The sequence below is a fragment of the Salvelinus sp. IW2-2015 genome, unplaced genomic scaffold (assembly GCF_002910315.2).
Source record: "Salvelinus sp. IW2-2015 unplaced genomic scaffold, ASM291031v2 Un_scaffold1135, whole genome shotgun sequence".
Classification (NCBI taxonomy): Eukaryota; Metazoa; Chordata; class Actinopteri; order Salmoniformes; family Salmonidae; genus Salvelinus; species Salvelinus sp. IW2-2015.
Window position 1 is genome coordinate 59052 of NW_019942747.1, and position 18614 is coordinate 77665.

The 18614-nt window shown below is 41.7% G+C and overlaps 1 protein-coding gene across 1 annotated transcript; it reads left to right on the forward strand.

The window, feature by feature from the left end:
• Nucleotides 1-2817: 2817 nt before the first annotated feature.
• Nucleotides 2818-11693, forward strand: LOC112069855 (adenosine receptor A1). Its single transcript, XM_024137236.2, has 3 exons — nucleotides 2818-3248; nucleotides 10003-10297; nucleotides 11211-11693. Exons 1-3 carry the CDS (start codon nucleotides 2908-2910, stop codon nucleotides 11592-11594), a joined length of 1020 nt encoding a protein of 339 aa, XP_023993004.1. The 5' UTR covers nucleotides 2818-2907; the 3' UTR covers nucleotides 11595-11693.
• The last annotated feature ends 6921 nt before the right edge of the window (nucleotides 11694-18614 follow it).

An 18614-nucleotide genomic window follows, 5' to 3' on the forward strand; every position in this document is an offset into this window, starting at 1 on the left:
GTTTGATATAAATGGTGGAACTAATTCCTATCTCCTGTCTCCTCATTATTGAATTGTTATACACTATAWATACAAAAGTATGTGGACACCACTTMAAATTTGTGGATTCTGGCTATTTCAGCCACACCCGTTTCTRACAGGTGTATAAAATCGASCACACAGCCATGCAATCTCCATAGACAAACATTGGCAATAGAATGGCCTTACTGWAGAGCCSAGTGACTTTTAACGTGGTGCCATCATWGGATGCCACCTTTCCAACAAGTCAGTTCGTCAAATTTCTGCCCTGCTAGAGCTGCCACGGGAGTGTAATGAAATGGGTTTTCATGGACGAGCAGCCGCACACAAGCCTAAGATCACCATAAGCGGCACCTCCCGAGTGGTGCAGTGGTCTAAGGCACTGCACCACAGTGCTAGCTGTGCCACTAGAGATCCTGGTTTGAGTCCAGGCTCTGTCACAGCCGGCCGTGACCGGGAGACCCATGGCGCGGCGCACAATTGGCCCAGCGTCGTCTGGGTTAGGGGACAGTTTGGCTGGCAGGGAGGTTCTTSTCCCATCGCGCTCTAGCGACTCCTGTGGAATGCACGCTGACACGATCGCCAGGTGTACAGTGTTTCCTCCAACACATTGTCAAGAAGCTGTGCGGCTTGGCTGGGTTGTKTTTCGGGGGACGCACGGCTCTCGACTTTCGCCTCTCCCGATCCGTATGGGAGTTGCATCGATGGGACAAGACTGTAACTACCAATTGGACAAAAAAATAATAATAAGCAATACCAAGCGTCAGCTGGAGTGGTGTGAAGCTCGCCGCCATTGGACTCTGGAGCAGTGGAAACGCGTTCACTGGAGTGATGAATCACGCTTCACCATCTGGCAGTCCGATGGACRAATCTGGGTTTGSAGGATGCGAGGAGAAYGCTACMTGGCCCAATGCATAGTGCCAACTGTGAAGTTCGGTGGAGGAATAATGGTCTGGGGATGKTTTCATGGTTTGGTGAAGGGAMATTTTWAATGCTACWGCATGTCATTCTAGATGATTCTGTGCTTCCAACTTTGTGACAACAGTTTGGGGAAGGCCCTTTCCTGTTTCAGCATGACAATGCCCCCATGCACAAAGCAAGGTCCRTACAGAAATGGTTTGTCGAGATCGGTGTGGAAGAACTTGACAGGCCTGCACAGAGCCCTGACCTCAACTCCATCGAACACCTTTGGGATGAATTGGAAGGCCGACTGCAGGCCTAATCGCCCAACATCAGTGCCTGAGCACACTAATGCTCTTGTGGCTGAATGGAAGCAAGTCCCCGCTGCAATGTTCCAACATCTAGTGGAAAGCCTATTCATGTAGTGTAGATGGGTTAACGTCACACACTTCAATGGGGCAGAAGTCCATGAGTTGTTATGATTCTGGATGGCCAGGTAGCTACCAACAATGACAAGAAACTGCCATGTAAGGAATGGCAAGTGASTGGTTTCATCTAGTTAAATCTTGTTCTTGATACTATATCTTGTTTTGAGGTGTTTTGGTTGATTTCTAATGAATGCTAATATGTAAAAAAAATGCTAGAACCAACAACTGTAACAATGTATTTGATAGCCAACAAGTGCTAATTGTGTAAATGTATTTATGTTTTCAATCAATTTTGGAGATTAAATATAGATGACAAACTGTCAACAATCTAAGCCAACCCGTCTGTCTTGCCCCATAGTTGCGCATGCGTCGGTTTTGTTGCTGGTTTTGTTGCTATACAACCAACCCCTCTATAAAGACAGATGTGGTTRTGAAACCCATGAGACATACTGTAACAATACGCAACATCGAAGAGTATGGGGAACTAATGACAATGTCCCTTATTATGTATTATTTATTAACATAGTGTGTCATTATATTTCGCCCCTTGTAGCCTTCCAGCATAAAAATAAGGAGCATTTCTCAATCACACCAAATGGTCTTATACACTACCATGACCTTGACAATATGAATTGCAAGAGCATCCAGTAAATAAACCATATGCTAGGCCATGATTGAATTTAAGATTTTCTCCATCTCTCTAGATGGACGGCACCAACACCCACCCCCCTCTTTTGTCCATTCGGATTGGTGAGCACAGAGGTCCACCGGCGCATGTGACTTCACAGAAAGTAGTATGCAGAGAGAGCGGAGCAGAGAATTCACTCGCTGCTAATAACCAGATAGCCTATTGTATTGGAGCTGAGCGCACCGTCAATGACTTCGGGACAGTTCGGTTCATTTKATGCTTTTCCTATTTTGTAAACCATTCTGCCAAACGAACGTTTTGGCAAAGAAGACTGGATTTTACGCGAAAGCTTGCATGTGAAAAGAAGCTGAAAATCACAATTTAATGAGAGGAGAATGGGTAATATTTAAGCTGATTAATAGTTGGGGCAATGCGTTACCGTTATTATTTTCATTCCCTGACAGCTTTAACCGTTGATGACACCAGTCTCAGATATTTTATTTTTCAACTTTCTATTCTGACTAATGATGACGACTAGTGGTGATGCGAGCTGAATTGGGAAACTGTGGACAAGGACCTCCGGCGCCGGTTTGACTCAATTACACTTTCACTGGAAAGATTGTTCCTCCTAATATTTAGGGAGTGGTTCACCAAGGTAACCGACTTTCAATGACACCACAGGACGCATGATGTGTCCAAAACAAAGTCCATATTATGCTCAGTAACGCAGTCTCCAAAAGGACKGCACAACCTTAGTGCAATGATATCTAGGGCAATATCCTCCTAGGACGGATCGAATAAGACAGAACGCCATGCGTAAACAAGAGTTCCAGCAGCTCCCCGAATTCCATAAAGGAATACTAGAACTTCTCCATCCTGTCTTTCTAAAGTACTAACAGAACCAGACAACCGGGCCGCCAGGCTACCGACAGGATGCCGTCTGGTCTGCCGCCTGCCCAAGCCCTCTACATCGGGATGGAGGTGATTATCGCCGTGTCCTCTGTGATCGGGAACGTGATGGTGGTCTGGGCGGTACGGATCAACCGTTCTCTGCGGGACACCACCTTCTGTTTCATAGTGTCTCTGGCTTTGGCGGATATTGCGGTGGGGGCTTTGGTCATCCCGTTGGCCATAACCATCAGCATCGGGCTCAAAACGCACTTCTACAGCTGCCTGCTGGTCGCATGCACCGTGCTGGTGCTCACGCAGAGTTCCATCCTCGCCCTGCTGGCCATCGCTATCGACCGTTACCTGAGAGTCAAAATACCCATGAGGTAAAAAATGAGAGAAAGAAAAGGGATAGCCTTTATATTGTGCCTTTCTTTTCCAAGGTCACTGGGTTTAACATCTGTCTCGTTTGTTTGTTGGCAATGGCATCTGAGATATTTTGTTATTTTGCTATTTTGTTGCCTRATTTCCTGAAAAGGTTATTCAGCCTATTTTTTTATAGCTGAAACAATACYGCCTATTGACAGTTTTGCCAGACAGGCACAGTCAGCTCTCACAAAGAGATACTAACACGGAGATACTTCACCCACAGACAGACCATACAGACATTGTTATGCTCAATACATAGCCAGTCTCAGTTGAGGTCAAGTTCATGTTCATCATAGTCAAGGTGAGATGTGTGTAGCATACCTGCTCTATTTGCCTTTGAGGGCATTTCATAGCTGTTGAATTCCACACCAGTTTTGAGGTATGCTCTCCTAATGAGAGTTAAAACCTTACCATGTGTTGACCAGCAAGGCCCCTCGCACACACCGGCCTGGTCTCATAGACTAGGCGCAACATAGTAAACGTAAATACAGGACACTCAAATTAGTATTATACTGTATGTTAAGTTTSGTATRGTTACATAATACAAAAGGTTACTTATGGGTGGTTGGTTGKGGTGAATGGGGAAGCATATAACGTGAACGTCTAGCAACCTAAAGGTTACGTGTTCAAATCTCATCACGGGAAACTTTAGCATTTTTGCTAATTAGCAACTTTGCAACTACTTACTACTTTTTAGCTATTTTGCATGTTAGCTAACCGTTCCCCTAACCTTAACACTTTAWCCTAACTCCTAATCCTAACCTTAACACTTTATCCTAACCTTAACCCTAACCTTAACCCCTAGCCTAGCGTTAGCCACMTAGCTAACGTTAGCCACAATAAATTGGAATTTGTAACATATCATAGTTTTTAAAATTTGTAACATATAATATTAATTCGTAACACATCATAAGAAATGGATAATCTACAAATAAATACATACAGTTCATTCGGAAAGTTTTCAGACCCCTTCCCTTTTTCCACATTTTGTTACGTTACAGCCTTATTCTTAAATGGATTACATAAATGTTTTTCTCATCAATCTACACACAATACCCCATAATGACATCACAATACACCATAATGACATCACAATAACCCATAATAACATCACAATACCCCATAATGACAAAGCGAAAACAGTATTTAGACCCTTTGCTATCAGACTCGAAATTGTGCTCAGGTGCATCCTGTTTTCAGTGATCATCCTTGAGATGTTTGTATACAACTTGATTGGAGTCCACCTGTGGTAAATTCAATTGATTAGACATGATTTGGAAAGGCACACACCTGTCTATATAAGGTCCCACAGTTGACAGTGCATGTCAGAGCAAAAAKCCAAGCCATGAGGTCGAAGGAATTGTCAAGAAGAGCTCCGAGACAGGATTGTGTCGAGGCACAGATCTGGGGTAGGGTACCAAAAAATGTCTGCAGCATTTAAGGTCCCCAAGAACACAGTGGCCTACATCATTCTAAAATGGAAGAAGTTAGGAACCTCCAAGTCTCTTTCTAGAGCTCGCCACCCAGCCAAACTGACCAATCAGGGGAGAAGGGCCTTGGTCAGGAACCCGATGGTCACTCTGACAGAGCTCCAGAGTTTGTGTGTGGAGATGGAAGAACCTTCCAGAAGGACAACCATCTCTGCAGCACTCCACCAATTAGGCCTTTATGGTAGARTGGCACATGACAGCCTGCTTCGAGTTTTCCAAAAAGCACCTAAAGACTCTCAGACCACGAGAAACAAGATTATCTAGTCTGATGAAATCAAGATTGAACTCTTTGGCCTGAATGCCACATCGGGAGAAAACGTGGCACCATCCCTTTGGTGAAGCATGGTGGTGGCAGCATCATGCTGTGAAGATGTTTTTCAGTGGCAGGGACTGGGAGACTAGTCAGCATTGAGGGAAAGATGAACGGAGCAAAGTACAGAGATCCTTGATGAAAACCTGCTCCAGAGCTCTCAGACTGGGGAGAAGGTTTACCTTCCAACAGGACAACGACCCTAAGAACACAACCAAGACAACGCATGAAGTCTTTGAATGTCCTTGACTGGCCCAGCCAGAGCCTGGCATTGAACCCGATTTAACATCACTGGAGAGACCTGAAAATAGCTGTGCAGCGACGCTCCCCATCCAACCTGACAGAGCTTGAGCGGATCTACAGAGAAGAATGGGAGAAACTCCCCAAATACAGGTGTGCCAAGCTTGTAGCGTCATACCCAAGAATACTTGAGGCTGTAATCGCTGCCAAAGGTGCTTCAACAAAGTACTGAGTAAAGGGTCTGAATACTTATGTAAATGTATTATTTCAGTTTTTTGTCTTTAATAAATTTGCATGTCATGTCATTATGGGGTATTGGGGTGTCATTATGGGGTATTGGGATGTCATTATGGGGTATTGTGATGTCATTATGGGGTATTGTGATGTCATTATGGGGTATTGTGTGTAGATTGATGAGGGGAAAAAAACAATTGAATCAATGTTAGAATAAGGCTGCAACGTAACAAAATGTGGAAAAAGTCAAGGGGTCTGAATACAATCCTAATGCACTGTACCAAACATATCATACTGATTGGAGTGTCCTGGATGCACATGTACTATTGTTACTTCTACCCGAGTCCAGGTTGCTCACACATGTTCAATAGCCTACATGTGTAGAAGTAACAGTCAGACAAAATAAGAAATTCATTAAATTATCACGACACGWTCCATTTTCAATTATCTCTTAGGCTACATGTAGGTGTTAGCAAGTCGGAATGTTCAGAACTCAATAGCCAAATCATCTCAGCTCAACTCAGTGGCTTAGTTTGATAAGGTTTAAGGAGGTTTGATTTAATATTGAGGAAGATTCAACAGAGGAGAAATTGGGGAAAAGTTATTTTCTTAGTTGGTTTTCCAGGTTCGGGGGGAGATTAAATGGAATGCCTTGCTCACTTGAACGAGCGATAAATCACACGTTGCAATCAACATAAGATTGTTTTGACAAGCTACATTTTTACAGAGCACTGAGCATTCATCTCAAACAGTAGCAGGGTTGCYGACCAAATAACCAGTAGTAAAGAAAATTAACWGARAATATAGATTTACACATCTTGTGGGGTAGGTTAATCAATGTGTTTGGAGAAATATGAGAGGTTTAGAGATATGATAGAGATATGATAGATATGATAGAGATATGATAAAGATATGATAGATATATTATAGATATATTATAAAGATAGGATAGAGATATGATAAAGATATGATAGCGATATGATAGATATATGATAGCGATATGATCGATATATGATAGAGATATGATAGATATAGGATAGATATATGATAGAGATATGATATATATATGATAGAGATATGATAGATATAGGATAGATATATGATAGAGATATGATATATATATGATAGAGATATAATATAGAAAAAACATACTACACACACACTGGCATTCTTGTTCACTCCAGAATACTTGACGAACTGTCTTGTGCCAGAAACATTGGTATAAGTTACCCATTCATCCCCACTGGGCARAAAATGGTTCAATCAACGTTGTTTGCACGTCATTTCGACCCCAAAAAATCTATGTGAATGTTGAATCAATGTGGGGAAATGATTGGATTTGAAAAAAGTAMTCAACGTAAGGGCATTTCATATAAACTTTTAACCTAAATCCAATGACATGGTGACATTTGTTGTTGATTTCACGTTGAATTCACGTTAGTTGACAACTCAACCAAATGTAAATCAAAACTAGACRTTGAACAGACGTTTGTGCTGAGTGGGATGCATTATAGATCAGACAAGTACATCAGTATATTGGTATATAGACAGTATAGATKATCTTTTATAACAGCACCAATAACTAGGCTGCATTTGAGATCCTTACAACAACAACAAAAAACATGATTTGCAAAGCTTGGCTGTAAAAGGAAGCTACAGTTAATTTGCATAATTGAACGCATAATTGATCAATGTGATTATTGTGATTGGTTGGCTGATCTGAATATGTAATGTCTCAGGCTGCCACCCTGCCCGGGACTCTGAATTTAACATAGGAAGCATYCCAAATGGCATCCTATTCCTTATGGGTCCTGGTCAAAAGTAGTCAACTATAATGGGGAATAGGGTGCCATTTGGGCCAACCCTCATTTATTAGAGGAGTTGATAGTGAAAGGGTCCATTTAGTCAACAAAGGTTGCCAGAAACATTTCCCTGCATRTGAATGCACAGGGAAACATTAAACGTACAGATCAATGAAAGGAATTATTGAAGAGCTATTCCAGAAGCAACGTCTACTGGATCATTTATACGCACTTAAGGAAGATAGTCTAAGCACTCATTGACCGACTGCTTCTTAGGAGATTGATGGTCTGTGAATGTGTGTGTGTGTGTCCTCAGTGACATTATGAGACTGGTGTGTGCGTGCGTGTGTGTGAATACGCACATACTGTATGTGTGTTCGCTTGCGTATGTGTCTATGTTTGCGCCTGTGTGTGTGACATTGAGTGGCAGCGAGTGTTTTATATCCTGGCAGCTCTGTGGCAGATTACTCAGTGGGTTCTCCTTCCAGCTTCCTGTGAGAGACCATTTATCCTCAGAAGTGTATGCATCACACCACCCACTGTGTGTGTGTGTGTGTGTGTGTGTGTGTGTGTTGTTGTGTGTGTGTGTGTGTGTGTGTTGTGTGTGTGTGTGTGTGTGTGTGTGTGTGTGTGTGTGTGTGTGTGGTGTGTGGTGTGTGTGTGTTGTGTGTGTGTGTGTGTGTGTGTGTGTAGTGAGTGAGTGAGTGAAAAAGGCGAGAGGGAGGAGAGTACGTGAGAGAGAGAGAGAGGAGAGAGAGAGAGAGAGAGAGAGAGAGGAGAGAGAGAGTATGTGTGAGAGAGAGGGAAATGTGTGAGAGAGAGGAGAATGTGAGAGAGAGAGAGAGAGAGGAGAGAGAGTGTGTGTGTGTGTGTGAGAGAGAGAGCGAGAGAGGAGCGAATGTGAGAGAGAGAGGAGAGGAGAGAGAGAATGTGTAGAGAGAGAGAATGTGTGAGAGAGAGAGAGAGGAGAGTGTGTGTGTGAGAGAGAGAGAAGAGAGAGAGAGAGAGAGAGAGAAGAGAGAGAGAGAAGAGAGACAGTCAGACAGAAGAGAGAGAATGTGTGAGAGAGAGAGAGAATGTGTGAGAGAGAGAGAGAGGAGAGTGTGTGTGTAGAGAGAGAGAGAGAGAGAAGAGAGAGAGAGAGAGAGAGACGATGAGAGGAGAGAAGAAGACAGTCAGACAGAGAGAGAATGTGTGAGAGAGAGAGAGAATGTGTGAGAGAGCAAGAGACAGAGACAGACAGAGAGAGAGAAAGAGACCGGAAGGGGAGAGAATGTGTAAAGAGTGAGTAGGGTTGGCAAAGAGACAGCAAAGGAGTGTGTGTTTCCGTGAGTGTGTGTTAAAGATGTGTGGGTATATGTAGGTTTCTCTTGAGATTATTTACTTGTTGTCTAAGGGTGTGTGTTGTACTGTCACACCTCAGAGAAGCAACTCCTTCAGCAAACTCACACTAACCAAAGATATATATGTCTAACAGCAATGCTTCCTCTGCTCTGGTGTGTGAGCAGAGCACATCAGTTCATTCCTCTTGTATAGTGACTCAGCGATGACCTTCAAAAGAAGGAAAGAATCCCAGATTTGTATTATAAACTTGGATGTAATTCAGAAGTTTGACAGAGTTGTAGACAGTCTAGTGCGGTACCCGACGTACTGTACCATGGATTGCAGAACACGGTGGACACAAGCCAATCGCAGTGATTCTTTTCTCGGAACATTAGTCAGTCAGCCAAGACTTGGAGCTTGTTGGATATACTCTCATATCCAGCAGCGGTGCGCGGATCAAAAAGCACAAGTCCAAGTCCCTATCTCCATCCATGGCTAATTTAGGAAATTGTCCATTGTAGCTAGCTAGCCACCGGAGGACAACRCAAGGAGATGCAACAATTTAAGTTGTTTCTGTCAATAACGTATGATCTTAATGCGAGTTGATAGGAGTGACGCCAAAATCCAAGCTGGCTTCCCTTTACACTTTTTTTGCTGCGCCTGGACCATTCACAGATGAGCACACTCAGTTTAGCTCAATGCTGATTGGCAAATTTGTATATTTTTTTTATCAAGGGAGGCCAAATGGTACTTGGCTTGCCTTGCATTCAATGGTATGGGCGGCAACAATGTCTTACTCGTTTGGACCAGACAGCATCAGATAGATGGTCTACACGTAGAGAGACAGAGGGACACGGTTTCGCTCGCTCGGATGCTTTCTCCTGTTAGATACATTCAGCCTCTTGCGAATTGAAGGAAAATTATGAAACACAGAGAGACGAAGCATACATTATTTTATATATTTTTATTGGTAAATTTTTTAGGGAAGCCTGTCTTCCCTTGTCATCCATGAATACATGCCACTGGTCATATCTGTTAAAGTGTGGGTTCATTAAATGAAAAAACACAATGTTTTGACAAGTTGCAGACGTTGGCATGCTCTGAAAACAGTTTGTAGTGCATTACACAAACGTGTTCTCGAAGTCAAACAACAAAGCTCTTGAAAGCATGTAAATGGGAACTAAAATATAATGTAAATGGAAACAAAAAATGATGTAATGGGAACTAAAATATCATGTAAAAGGGAACTAAAAGAGGTACAGCTCAGGATACACTAACACCTCACCCGTTTTTTTGTCTCCTGTCTCCATAGCTACAAGCGTGTGGTGACTCCGCGGCGCGCGGGCACGGCGGTGGTGGTGTGTTGGACTGTGGCCTTCATCGTGGGCTTGACCCCCATGCTGGGCTGGAACAACCTGCAGCGTCTCCGTGACAACGGATCCCTGGTGACCACTGACCTCTTAGTGACGTGTCAGTTTGAGAACGTCATCAGCATGGACTACATGGTTTACTTCAACTTCTTCGGCTGGGTGCTGCCGCCCCTCGTCCTCATGCTGCTCATCTATGCTGAGATCTTTTACATGATACACCGGCAGCTCAACAAGAAGGTGRCTGTCTACAATCTACAATAACTAGCCTTTTTAAAGCTGACACTCAGGAAGTTAAAACAATGGTGACGGCAACGTTCAGTCTGGTTTAACCAGGCTATAGAATCAGATGATCCACTGGCAGCTTTACAAGGACCATAGCCTGGTCCCAGATCTGTTTGTTCGGTCTTGCCAACTCCAAGGGTCATTGTCACATGGCATTAACTATAGGAGTTGAAAAGACAGCACAAACAGACCTGGGACCAGGCTACATGAAGGTCACATGTCTAGACTCTAGACTAGAGTCAGATGAATAGGACAGAATGAACTGAGTGTGTTTGATAAGCATAGCAGGGAGGTAGAGGGAGGTGAAGGGAGTTGGAGGAGTGAGTTAGAGGGAGTTGATGGAGGGAGGAAGGCGGAGGCAGGTAGAGGGAGGTGGAGGGAGGTGTTTGATAAGCATAGCAGGGAGGTAGAGGGAGGTGAAGGGAGTTGGAGGAGTGAGTTAGAGGGAGTTGATGGAGGGAGGAAGGCGGAGGCAGGTAGAGGGAGGTGGAGGGAAGCRGAGGAGTTTACATTTGATGTATAAATCGGCAGTCCTGTGGCATGCACCAGAAAGGTAACAGGAACAATTTATCCCCCTCAGGGCTGACAGCTTAGACAGACATTATTGAGCAGAGGTGCTGATTGTCGGCTGAAATGACAGGTTTTTAAATCAAGTGGCAACTCACTCCACCCAGGACACACTGCTGTGCAAATGAAACACACTTAGAATACAATACAATGGAATATAATAACTTAGTTTTTACCAGAAAGAACATTGGTTAACTTGTAAGAAAGCATTACAGAAATGTATAATGCTCTAAGGTTTTCCCAAAGACCAACCTCTGAATCTGAAGTCTAAATCGTCTTCCTCTTCTCCCTCCTATCCCAGGTGACGGCGAGCCACACAGACCCAAGCCGTTACTATGGGAAGGAACTTAAACTAGCCAAGTCCCTGGCCCTGGTCCTCTTCCTGTTTGCCATCAGCTGGCTTCCTCTACACATCCTCAACTGTATCACGCTGTTCTGCCCGGACTGTAAAAAGCCCATATTCCTTATCTACATCGCCATCCTGCTCACGCACGGCAACTCTGCCGTCAACCCCATCGTCTACGCATTCCGCATCAAGAAATTCCGGAATGCGTTCCGTAAGATCTGGGAGCAGTATGTGCTGTGTAGGGACCCGGTGGGCAAGCTGCCCCAGAGAGGGAGTCAGAGGGGCCAGAGTGGAGTGGAGAGGAGGCTGAGGGCGAACGATGACGACGATGACGTCTGATCTGGTGTTGAAGATGTCGGGATGTGAAGACACTGGATTATTAGTTCAGACGGATGTACATGAGAACGGTTTCTATGTTGATTTGCCTGCTGGTTAGAGAAAGATGTGGAGGTGGTGGGAGGGAACCTAACCTCAGTTTGACCCCACACGGTGGGGAATGTTACAGACTGAGTGTTGAAATGTTACCTCACACAAGGTGGACTGGATTGGCTGAACTAACTATACACCGGTGACTAGGTTCTGACATCATTGGTTATCTGATCTCTCTTCATTCTAGAATGCAGCAGAATGTCGTCACTCCTATATGACATTATCTGACCTGACTTAAGACAATGCAACTGAACAGAACAATGGAGTTGTCAGGTCACCATGGTGATTAGGATTCCGAATTAAAAGGAATGGCGGAACTACTAACAATGACTAACCATCTCCTATTGGCTTAGGGAACAATCATGTCATATGGGCCAAAGGGCTTCCAGAAGGTACTAATAGCAACTTTTTGAACTCAATCACTAAGCGTTTGTTAGTAGCACATAATGAACACTGCGCTACTTTTAAACATGACCCACATAGTCTCTGGTCAAAAGTAGTGCACTATATAGGGTGCCATTTAAGATGCACCCTATGACTACAGTATCGGTGTCAGATGGTTGGAGGGCAGGGCTGCTCCATCTGTGAACTTTGAACTGAACTAAAAACACATGGCCTTTCTGTACGGACAACCTCACATGATCGCAAAGCTAAATGTCTCTCTCATTCCGCCGATACTGAAATGTCATATTCCATAGCCTTATGCACCACAGGGCACTGAGGGTCAGAAGCAGAGCCATATAGGCCTACTTTATATAAATATATGGCTCTGGACAGAAAGACAAAGAGAGGGTTGTTTTGAAATTAAGAGTTAATTTCCAAAAATGCGATATCCACCAATTTTTCACATTTGTGTTTTTTCATCTGAAATGGTTGCTTATGGGTACCTTCATGTGTGTGTGTGTGTGTGTGTGTGTAACGTCAGATTTTTAATTTATAGATTTTAGATGTGAATTAAATTGTCTTTTTTTTTTGCAAAACACTATATATCCATTGTTTAGGTGGAATGGAATGTTTGTATCCTGTATATTTGACTGTGACATGTGGTTGTCTCATCTAATTAGCTTAATATGAATGCACTAACTGTAAGTCACTCTGGAGCATCTGCTCATAATAATTAAAATATCTCATGTAAATGTTTTACATACAGATCTCATATTACTGTGTGAATTATAAAAATGATGTATAATTTGTATAGTTCTTTATTAAAAATGTAGTTATTAGTTACATTAGACTGTGTAAAACCTATCAGTACTACTTATTTCTCTGAGAGTGAGGCGGATATATAGCATTTTGCAAAAAAAGTGTATATTTTTGTCTCTGAAATTAAACCATCAAGTGATAAAATTGTAACAAATTACATGTCTGTCATTGAACAACCCCATGCCGTGATTAGTGAAAAAAACGATCTCTCTTTCATAAGTTCTTTAAACAATAAAATATAATTTACCAACATTTCTGAAAACAGATATATAGTGTTTTGGAAATAAACTCTTCTCTCTCTAACCTAGCCTGCACTCACTTTTCTATTTCGCTTCAGATATTATAATATGTGGCGTTAAATAGAATGGTAAATGCAGCAATCAGGCTGGTTCAACCAGGCTAGGTTATGAAGGTGAATTGGGACAAAACTCAACTGTTTTGACCAGGTAAAATGTCACCAACCTGATTCAAGTGTCCTCCCTTTTCCATTTATCCAGGCTGCATCACATACGGCCGTGATTGGGTGTCCCATAGGGCGGCGTACAATTGGCCCAGCGTTGTCCGGGTTTGGCCTGGGTAGGCCACCATTGTAAATAAGAATTTGTTCTTAACTGACGTACCTAGTTAAATAAAGGTTAAATAAAAATAGAAAAACTTTTTTTTACAGGAATGCTCACAGCGAGGGCATGTCTGGGTGATGCCAAGGTTCCCCTTGCAGGGCTTTCTCTTATAGAGCTACATTTTTATGGAATGGTCTGCCTATCCATGTGAGAGACGCAGACTCGGTCTCGACCTTTAAGTCTTTATTGAAGATTCATCTCTTCAGTAGGTCCTATGATTGAGTGTAGTCTGGCCCAGGAGTGTGAAGGTGAACGGAAAGGCTCTGGAGCGACAAATCACCCTTGCCGTCTCTGCCTGGCCGGTTCCTCTCTCCACAGGGATTCTCTGCCTCAAACTCTATTACAGGGGCTGAGTCACTGGCTTACTGGGGCTCTTCCCTTGAGTGGTTGAGTCTCTGGTGTGATCTTCCTGTCCGGGTTGGCGCCCCCCTCGGGTTCGTGCCGTGGGGGAGATCTTCGTGGGCTATACTCGGCCTTGTCTCAGGGTAGTAAGTTGGTGGTTGAAGATATCCCTCTAGTGGCGTGGGGGCTGTGCTTTGGCAAAGTGGATGGGGTTATATCCTGCCTGGTTGGCCCTGTCTGTGGTATAGTCGGGTGGGGCCACAGTGTCTCCCGACCCCTCCTGTCTCAGCCTTCAGTAATTATGCTGCAATAGTTTATGTGTCGGGGGGCTAGGGTCAGTCTGTTATATCTGGAGTATTTATCTTGTCTTATCCGTTGTCCTGTGTGAATTTAAGTATGCTCTCCAGCAATTCTTCCTAGGTGCCTGCCTTTCTAGGGAGTTGTTCCTAGCCACCGTGCTTCTACATCTGCATTGCTTGCAGTTTGGGGTTTTAGGCTGGGTTTATTGTCCCCAGCACAAGGTGCACCTGTGTAATGATCATGCTGTTTAATCAGCTTCTTGAAATGACACACCTGTCAGGTGGATGGATTATCTTGGCAAAGGACAAATGCTCACTAACAGGGATGTAAACAAATTTGTGCATAAAATTTGAGGGAAATAAGCTTTTTGTGTGTATGGAACATTTCTGGGATCTTTAATTTCAGCTCATGAAACACTTTACATGTTGCATTTATATTTTGGTTCAGTATACTTCATCTTATGAGGTGGTGTTGACTGGGAGGGCCTGTGACAGGGTGATACAAAAGACAGCAAAGAGGTCAATTGCATTTTGTTCTAAAGAAAGTACAACGCTTTTTGATAATGCACGTCACAACCAAAATTACTGTACTAGTTGTATCTGCTAGGCTGGGTAATTAACATACTAGTTTATCAAACTGGGTCATTTTTAATACAACTTTTCACATAACACATATGTTACCATTTTCAATTAAGTCATCTTTTTTCATCAGGGCAGTAAATTGGGTAAAGCTATACTGAACAAAAATATAAACGCAACATGTAAAGTGTTGGTCCCATGTTTCATGAGGTGACATTTTTTTCTCTCCCGGAAATGTAAATCGTTGAAATTGTTGCATGTTGCGTTTGTTTTTGTTCAGTACAATTCTAGGTCGTCACTACTTACCACAGTCATAAAGTCCGCCTATTTCTACAATGTATCTTCTTTAAATGTTATTTTAAACATAACCACACTGCTAACCTTATGCCTAAACCTTAAATTAAGACCAAAAAGCTATTTTTGGTGTTCATGTATTTTTACAATATAGACAATTTTGACTTTGTGGCTATGGTAACTAGTGGAAACCTTAATTCTATGCTTTACAGATGTAGATTGACTGTAGATCCAGATTGGATTAGATTCAGGCCGGTGACGTTCCTCCTAGTTCATTCTAAAAAATAAAAAAAGATTTAGAGATGAGTTAGCTACCACCATAGCTGCATCCATTATTTCGTTTTCCCCTATACAAAACATAATACACTTGTATGAGCTACGGACTAACTTCTAAATCCGATTTGTAGGCTAACGTTAGCTAGCCCGCCTCCTTAGCATTATCAAATGATAACGTTACATAACCAGCAGTATCTAGACAATAAACTTGTATGAGTTACAACCGAACTAAATTGTAATGCAGTAGCTAGCTACAGTACGATAACGTTAGCTAAAACATTAGCTACCCTGCCTCGCTAGCTAACGTTAGCTAGCCTGCCCCGCTTTATTGAAAATATTGTTTTCATTTTTTTTATTACATTTGAAATTACAATACAATAACAAAAATATGTATATAAGACATCACTACACTCAGAGTTGGGTAGGTTACTTTTTAAATAATAATTTAAGTAATCCTTAGTTACTAGTTACCTGTCCAAATTGTAATCGGTAACGCTACTTTTGGATTACCCAAACTCAGTAACTTAATCTGATTACATTCAGTTACTTTTAGATTACTTTCCCCTTAAGAGGCATTAGAGGAAGACAAAAATGTATGTTACCTATTGAACCACATCTATCGCAGGATAAGTAAATGTTAATGTTTACATAGCTGGCCATATATGGATGTTACATGTTACTTTATGGGTTGCTTATGTAGGCTTCTTCTAACTCATCGCTTTCTATTACATATAATACGATTAAATGATATCTTTACATTAATAGATATAATTTAAAAGTCCAGAAATGGATGTAGCAACTACAGATTGCCCCTTTAAGTCTATCAAAAGTGTGCGAGTTTGAGCATGTGTCCATTCGGCCTATGGATTTATTTATTTTATCAGCAGGAATTAGATTGAGCAATAACAGCCCCACTTTTATTCCATAGGATGGGATCCGCACTATGCAGCTGTTGCAAGAACGCATTTTTCACTGGCTGTCCACTGGTTTGAAAAACAATGATTGACAGGCACCTTAGCAGTGGGATTCACATCAATGCTCTATGTAGATAACAATAAGTGATATCCGCATCACCGTAGACTACACCACTGTTGTCATCCTTCAAACACATTTGGTGTGTCTTCATAGTGATCAGACTCGCTCAGGTGGAACAAATTTAAATGTGCGCCTTTTTTGAATGCTGATTTGAATGTCAAAGATTTTTTTTTCGCAAACAAAGTATCTGTAATTTGATACAATATTTTTGCTGGTAAGTAACGGATTAAAGTAAAATCACTACACATGCATTTAGTACCTAAAATAAAATGTAAAAAAATAAGGTCAGGGGTTACAATTGTACAAACATATGATAGAGTTGTAAGAATACAGTGTTTTTTGTTGTTGTTCTTCTTGACAAATTCTAGAGATTTCAAGTAAAAATGTATTGCATTTGGGGACAGATTTCAAATATTTGTTTTTGTGTATATAACATTTACCAGAGAGAATGAAGAAATTAACGACTAATTCAGTAGTTTTGTTTTCATTTGAATAATAACATATTACATATTTCATTGTAAATACATTGGTCTTATTAATGAAATAAAAAATGTAGACACTTGCTCCAAAATAACTTTACAGTCACACTCATAAAAAATGTGTATTATAGTTTCCCCTTCTTAATCACAGAAAAGACACATGTTCTCTAAATCCATGAATTTATTATTGCAAGGGTATATTTTGTAAAATATTCTAAAATTAATTAATTTTACTTTATTTGATATACAACATTGGTGAGGGAGCAACCAAGCTTTCTTACATTCAATTTCAGTAATATATGCAATCCCAGATGAATTTCCCTCTAGGAGATCTTGTTCTTGGAATTAAAAATAATGTATTATTACATTTGTTATCCAGCAGGGGGCAACCTTCTAACATAAATTGTGCATCTATCTTGACATGTTCTCCAAAACACATATGAGATTTAATTAATAAAGTCCTGAAGGTATTGCTTTGCATATAGAATTAAATTCTTTATAATATATTAGTAAGTTATATATTTCTAAGAACTTTCTATACAAGAAAGTACAGGTCAAAAGTTTTACAACACCTACTCATTCAAGGGTTTTTCTTTATTTTTCTACTATTTTCTAAATTGTAGAATAGTAGTGAAGATACCAAAACTACGAAATAACACATATGGAATCATTTAGTAACCAAAAAAGTGTTAAACAAATTAAAATATATTTTACATTTGAAATTCTTGAAATAAAACTGGCTCTCATGAGGACCGCCACAGGAAAGAAAGACCCAGAGTTACCTCTGCTGCAGAGGATAAGTTCATTAGAGTTACCAGCCTCAGAAATTACTGCTCAAATAAATGCTTCACAGAGTTCAAGTAACAGACACATCTCAACATCAACTGTTCAGAGGAGACTATGTGAATCAGTCCTTCGTGGTCAAATTGGTGCAAATAAATCACTACTAAAGGACACCAATAAGAAGAAGAGACTTGCTTTGGCAAAGAAACACGAGCAATGAACATGGTCTAGCAGGCTGCCACAGCAGCACCAGGTCAGGTCTAGCAGGCTGCCACAGCACCACCAGGTCAGGTCTAGCAGGCTGCCACAGCACCACCAGGTCAGGTCTAGCAGGCTGCCACACCACCACCAGGTCATGAATATGATGTGATTTGATGTCCACAACAGGCTGCCACAGCACCACCAGGCTGCCACAGCACCACCAGGCTGCCACAGCACCACCAGGCTGCCACAGCACCACCAGGCTGCCACAGCACCACCAGGCTGCCACAGCACCACCAGGTCATGAATATTTATTTATTTAATTTTTTATTTCACCTTTATTTAACCAGGTAGGCTAGTTGAGAACAAGTTCTCATTTGCAACTGCGACCTGGCCAAGAAAAAGCATAGCAATTCGACACATACAACAACACAGAGTTACACATGGAATAAACAAAACATACAGTCAATAATACAGTAGAACAAAGAAAACAAAAAGTCTATATACAGTGAGTGCAAATGAGGTAAGATAAGGGAGTTAAGGCAATAAATAGGCCATGGTGGCGAAGTAATTACAATATAGCAATTCAACTGGAATGGTAGATGTGCAAAAGATGAATCTGCAAGTAGAGATACTGGGGTGCAAAGGAGCAAGATAAATAAATAAATACAGTATGGGGATGAGGTAGATAGATGGGCTGTTTACAGATGGGCTATGTACAGGTGCAGTGATCTGTGAGCTGCTCTGACAGCTGGTGCTTAAAGCTAGTGAGGGAGATATGAGTCTCCAGCTTCAGTGATTTTTGCAGTTCGTTCCAGT